The sequence below is a fragment of the Limulus polyphemus genome, unplaced genomic scaffold, assembly GCF_000517525.1.
Source record: "Limulus polyphemus unplaced genomic scaffold, Limulus_polyphemus-2.1.2 Scaffold949, whole genome shotgun sequence".
NCBI lineage: Eukaryota > Metazoa > Arthropoda > Merostomata > Xiphosura > Limulidae > Limulus > Limulus polyphemus.
The window spans coordinates 59377-66466 of NW_013666559.1; the positions used below are offsets into that span (position 1 = coordinate 59377).

The 7090-nt window shown below is 31.8% G+C and overlaps 1 protein-coding gene across 1 annotated transcript in view; it reads left to right on the forward strand.

Annotated features, from left to right (window-relative positions):
- The first annotated feature begins 245 nt into the window (after positions 1-245).
- The window catches only part of LOC106461387 (laminin subunit beta-1-like), a 134038-nt gene continuing 127193 nt past the window's right edge, over positions 246-7090 (forward strand). Inside the window, exons 1-2 of the mRNA XM_022388335.1 lie at positions 246-605; positions 6781-6955. Coding sequence (XP_022244043.1) covers positions 6895-6955 — 61 coding nt within the window. The 5' untranslated portion in view covers positions 246-605; positions 6781-6894. The remainder of the gene's footprint in view (positions 606-6780; positions 6956-7090) is intronic.

A 7090-nucleotide genomic window follows, 5' to 3' on the forward strand; every position in this document is an offset into this window, starting at 1 on the left:
TTAACAATGCATTTTAATAATGTTTTCCTGCTTGTACTTCTTGTTTGGTAAAGAAAGTGGTTTTCGTGGTCTGTAATTTTCTTATAAAGTGTACCACCACATCTTGTTTTATGATTTAAGGGTATTATTCCTCATGTATTGAACTTTACGTCGTAACGAAGTCAATTTGTATATTACGAACCACCAGATTGAGTGCTTCCCTCTAGTGGTTAAAATGTAGTTGAGAACGGCTGATTAGGTGGCAGTGGTTTGTGTAGAAATTTACGTGATATGTGCGAGTCTGATAAATTTCGACATTTTACGATGTTTGTTAGGTAGATCCTTTAAGACTGAGAAAGAAATTATGAGAAAAACGATATGGTATACATGTCAAGTTCTAAAATCATTTTGTTGATAATTAGCAAATAAAAGCTACTTCAGGACCATCGTAAGCTCACCTGTCAGGTTAATTGACCCGTGTCGTTGAAGGTACGACGGAAGGCCACGTAGAGTTGATTAAACTCTGGTGACAAGTTCGAGTACAATATTGGTCGCAGGCGGTTGGAAACTCTAATCAAGTCTCTTGAAAATTAATAAAACAATCTGGGCGTACTAGACTGTATGTGGTAGGTACAGTTTTTATTTTGTGTAAAAAATATATTTTGAAATGACAATTCATTGTTTGGCTACAGATAATTATTCTAATTTCTGGGAATGTTTACAAATAGATAAATTCTCTGTTTATGGAAACGATTCAAGCGTAATTGTAGAAGTATATTTTTTAATTAATTAATATTTAAATTAGGAAATATGGGGTCTTACAAAACTTATATGAACATAACAGAAACTGTATTTTAAAGTTTTAATATTTAAATATAATAAAATATTGAGGTGCCGAAACTTTATAAAGTGGTAAGAACTTTGTATTCTAACAATGTAAAATATAGATAAAACAAAAGCATTACACTTACAGACTGACGTTACATAACCTAAGGCAATAGATATCAAAGTTCGTAAAGTGTGCGCTGTGTTTAATTAAGTGAGCCATAGATTTTGACATGTTGCAATTGTGCAACACATATCTTCAGCGTTGCTTTTACGTTTAAACACTATATAGCACTAATTGTAACAGAAGAACGTTTTGTTTGGTTAAAAACTAGTGGTGTATAATCACACATCCAAGGCTTACAAATACCAAATGTAAAAGAAAAACAAACAAACATGGTTGCGTATGACACGATGAAAATATTAAACACCATGCAACCTGGGACAATTATTTAGTTTTATAATAACTGAAATTCTTGTTGCATATAGTAATCATATACAAAAATTTGGACTTTACAAATGAACCAGCTTATCAACGTGGGGCTCTTATGCATTTTGGAGTTGTAAAATTTACACTCGAAATATGATACGCGTGTGTGTAGACGTTACTAATTTTCTCTGAGCCAATCAGAGGTGCAAAAGTCTTCTGTATATTTTTTTATTCCACATTGGTAGTAGTTTATGTGATAAGTTGTTTTTAAATGAAACACGTTTTATTTGAAAAATTATTGATGTTTGACTTTTATATTCCTGTTTTGGAGTGGCCTTTAAACATCTTAGTTTGTGTGTGTGTGTGAAGGTATGCAGTAAGAATGAAACCAGTGGAATTTAAGTGGATAATATTTGGAATAAATATATATAAATTTATGGGCCTGCTTGATATTTTACTGTGCAGTGAGTACTGAGTAGTAACATGTATCAGTGTAATAAATTGTATTATACAAGAACAATGCTGTTATTTAAAAACTTGAAGATATTTTATACCATGTACCATAAACAAAAGGAAGTTTTATAAAGAAAGCAGTTGAATGTTGCATTATATGAGATAGCTATGGTAGTACATAACAAAGTATAGTGTAGCAAACATCACTTAAACTTTTGTACATCATACTATATGTGCTTAATATTAATCAGTGTATTGTTTCAGCATACCATGATGGTATAGCATAGTTCATAATTCTGTGATGAAACAGTTGTATGTTATAAGGTGGTATACTGAACAATAATCAGATGGGATTGTTGCTGACCTGTAGATAACATGTCCAACAACAATCTGTTGAAAGAGTAGCACACTATGTTATATAGTGCACAGTAATATTTTACCTATATTGCTGCACATTATAATGGTCAGCTCAGATGCTCAAAATATTTGCATATGGTGGTATTCTATGTTTAGTATTGAACAGCTAAGCTGCCTCTGGATGGTCATCTAATTGTGATGGGAGCCTAAGACAAGGTTTCCAGCATTGTTCAACCAGAATCTGGCATCATATTTTGTGTTGCTGGTCTTTCTTTAGAATCCTGAGACACTATGTTTGAAACCGTGTTCGTACCCAGACTCACATGACAGTTATACATGCTCAAGTACCAACAGGTTTTTTCATGGTATGGATCTCCCTTGAGGGAGCTATTGAAACAATTGGAGTTAATGGAGGAGCCTGATTGAGCCCCTCTGTGAATTATGAGGGGGCTTTTGAACTCATCAGTGGAGAAAGGGTATTTTGTGGTAGTACATAATAATAATCAGTGTATCACCTTACACTATTAAATAATATACCATACTACATATAATAATGATCACATTAGATTGTTAAATATTATAGCAAATCACATATAATAATGATCACATTAGATTGTTAAATATTATAGCAAATCACATATAATAATGATCACATTAGATTGTTAAATATTATAGCAAATCACATATAATAATGATCACATTAGATTGTTAAATACTATAGCAAATCACATATAATAATGATTATATTACGCTGTTAAATACTATAGCAAATCACATATAATAATGATTATATTACACTGTTAAATACTATATCAAATCACATATAATGATCATATTACACTTTTAAGTACTATAGCATAATACCACATATAATAGTGGCCGTGTACAGTAACAATCAGCTTATATTGTTTTATACTTTAGTGTTATATTTTTAGTAATAATCAGCTTACAATGCTCAGTGTATTTTAGTACTCTGTTACATACTAATATGTCTCCCACAAAATACTGACTATCTCACACTGTTGCATACTATAGTTTAGTAATAAAGGAACCACTTATTGTTATATATTAGAAATTGGGACAAAAACATTAGTTCTACCTGATGTAAATATTTTCTGTGTATTTATTTGTAGTGAAAATTAGATATGTTAATATACTCCATTCTCTATACAATAATATAAACCAAGAGTGGAAAAGTTATTCCACAGACAAAGCAAGGTAAGGGAGGAAGGGGAAAGTGTAAGGCTAAAAGCATTTTTCAACAAAACATCATTTTGTCAAGTAGCTTGCTGTTACAGTTCAAATCATTTTTAAGAACTAAATTTAAAGATAATTTTTTTTCTGAAAAAAAAAAGATTCTCTTCCCCCATTAGTTAATAGAAACCACAACATAAAATACAGTATATTACAAGGGTAATAAAATCCAGTAAAATTTAAAGTTGTATTTGAAATTGTAATAGAAGTAGTTGTGAAGAACTGTAATGAAATTAACAAGAAAGCTTTTTTCAAGTAGAAATTAAGTAAATGTTTAGAGATATGAGATTTTATTTTTTTATATTTTCTGATTTTTTTTCACGAACTCCTAAAATTGTATATATGGATAATAATTGTGAGAGAAAACATTTTATTCATAAAGCAAAGGAGGTTGACCTGTTAGTTAACATATAATAGTACAAAATGCTTTAGGTGTGATAACATTGAAAAGTGGAACAGTAGTATAATCCAAATGACATCATTTATCTCATAGTGGTAGTAACATTCTAACAGTTTGATTTTATTAATCATTTAGAAAACTGAATTTCCATATTTAATTTCCATCATATGCTATGCATACACCCATTAAATTCACTTGGACGTAGGAACAAATAGTACATATAGATGTATTTATGACATTTGTTTTCAGGAAGAATAGCTCCCAATTTGTTGTAATATTAGGGTGTAATTTTTTCAGAATATAAGGACATGTGTGTGGTGGGGGGGGGGTTACTCTGCTGTTGTCAAACATGTAGAATATATTGTCAATCTTCAGAGAAAGTATGAGAAATGGCAAATAATAAGTTAGTTATTTCAATTGAGCAATATGTACCATAGTGTTTGTATGTGTGGTAGGATATAGGGATTGGCTGTGGGAAAGGATGTCAAGACATAGTCATGGTAAAGTATAATTTACAACTTCTTTGTCAACCCATAGATTTTTTCAATGATAAAGCTTTTCTTAAAAAGAAAAATAAAGCACCTTTTTTATGGTAGTACCTGTTCTTCCAAATAACAGATGGAAAGATGCAAGTATATTTGTCAGTATATGCGATTTGTCATAGTATTCAGAAGAAAGTGTAGTAATGACACATACACACATGTACTTCAGAATTTTATGTGTGATATATAATTTTTTTTGCCTCTGCTGTATCTCATTATAGATTAAACATACTACCCTGAGGCTGGCTGGCTGACTGAGTTCTGTTCTTTGTCATGGTCATGAAGGGGAATTTTTTTATGAGTTTAGTAGAAAGTTACATTTATTAAATTTTCATCTACATAACCAATACCAAGTGGTTTTAAGAGGAAGATAATGTAGTTAGGGAATTACGTATTTGAAGTGCAGTTATTTGTGTGTGTGTATATACATATATAATATAAATATGCTTACTTAATATATTTATCTGATTTTGCTTGGCCTTAGAGACACCTACTTGTATTTTCAGAAAAGCAGGGGCGGGGCAGATGGGGCATTGCCCCAGGACCTGCGATGCCTGGGGGCTTGGTTCTCTTCTTTTTTCTTCAATAAAAAGAGGCCAGATCATTTCTTTGCTCCTTAACTGCTTGTTCTGCCACTGCAGCAAAGACAGTAATTAGTAAGCTTCTTAACATTTTAGTTAAGACCTTATTTTAAGTCACAGTAAACAGAGAGTTTGAGTAAATAATAATTTCACAAATGAAAATTGTAACTTGTGTTTCTTACAGACATACATGATCTGTATTGGTGCATGTCATAAAGTATCGTACACACTTAAAATTTAAACAAAAACAACCAAAAACGATTTTAGAATAAAATGCACCGTTTTTAGTTGGTAAAACAATATTTTTGTATGAGTATTCAAACTAATATTTTCAAATATGTTTTTAGTTATATATTTCCAGTGATTAACAGATCTCTACGTAGCTTTAATTCTCGTCTACATCATTTTGTCTTTAAGAAAATGCCGTATACAGATCTGAAACCTTTACTTTTATTGGACGTTAGTTTGATGGGTGAGAAAAAATATTTCGATTTTTGGAATTATGATATAAAAAAGTACGAGACTTTATCACGGGATTGACACATACGCTGGCCAAACCATTTAAGACTCGTAACTCTGTAGATTTGTTGCAGGTCTTTAAAGATTGCAGATTTATCTTTCAGACAAAAGCGCAGTACAATACCTAGTCTTATTGTTTTCTTGTGTATCTTTCAGAAATAAACTCATGCGAGCTTTTCTTGTCATATCGTTGAGTATGTTTTTATTTTGTCTTGTTAAACATGTGACTTATTATTGAAGAACTCCTACGTGTTTTTGTGTGGACAACATAATATTTTTCCCTTACTGTTATAAAAGCTAAATATAAGTTATGCAATGTAGAGCGAATTTTTACGATATTTATTTTATTGAGTATGTGGTGGGCTTTAAAGTACAAATTGAGAATAATATCTAATAACACACACACACACACATATGTATCCTGCAAAAGTTGCGCAGCTTCATTCAGTGGTACACAGGTTGCCAATCGAATATACAGTCGACCTGTCCTTTGTGAGGCCTTCTTACCCCCTCTTACCAACTAACTGCCAATAGTGAGGATGGGCGTGCTCGTCAGCTACTCTCAAAATCGCTTGCGCTTTAACCTGAAGAGGTTTGTTATAGATCACTATGCAGAAACGGAAACCAAATATTTTCTAGGGTACGTTATATATGTAAAGCTTTAGTGAAACAATTGTGTAAAGTACAAGCACATTTTATGTTATAACTTAATGTTATACTGTTAGTTAAAATTTGTACAAAGTTCCATATCTGCGTCTTTATTTACAATATCGTAACGTTTATCTATGATAGGATGATCTATTACGTCAGAACGGTGTTTTTCCAACGTTCTTTTGGTGTGTTTAATGCTTTGAAGGTCTCAGCTGTTTGGTTTCAAATCTTTACATGTTGCAGGTGCAGTGTGTGCATTCACATATTAGCAAATCTAGGCGGTTAAGCTAATAAGGAATGTAAATATATGTGAATCTTGCTATGATTTAACCCTTTAATAATTACGTGCATTCTACTTTTACCACATTACTCATTATTTTTATACTTTTATGCCTTAGATTTAAATTTAACTGTGAATGTTAAATGACTAAAGACTGTCTACACAAAATTGTTATCACGTTTATTAAAAAAGTAACTTTATGAAATATTTTGGAAAGCATAATATTTAGGAACCTAAGGTAGCCGAAATAATTTTTTTTTCCAATGTGAATAGCATTTATTTTCACAAAGAAAGTATATTTTTCGATGATATGTTCGTTGTGATGCGAACTGTGTCCTTGAGTAAACTGCATCGCAAAATATTAGCCATAGATAAAAAAATATATAATTTTTCGAGTTAAAAATGGTTATGTATCTTTAAAAAAAGGAGTTACGTCTCCCCGCCAGACATTTTCAGTTGTAAGGCGAAATATTATCTATAATCAGTGTTTTCTACACATTTTTCTCCAGGGTCGCGGCAGCTATACCTTCTTTGGTGGGAAAGTTGGAGGACCCAACCAGCGTGTTGTTATATCCTGCTGAGCGACAAGCAACGAACAATCGCTGTCGGCCTGTGAGGCGAGGATGAAGCGACTCAGGCTTTGGTGTGTTGTCCTGGTTACGGTTTGTGTTTCTTACGCCTCTAGTAAGTGCTTGCTTTCAATTTTTTATGTATTCAACTATTTAAAGTTATTTATTCTCACAAGCGGCTAGTTTTATGTTATTTTAAAATGGTGTGGGATATTTCATTGCTGTACAATCAAGAGCTTATACATCTTAG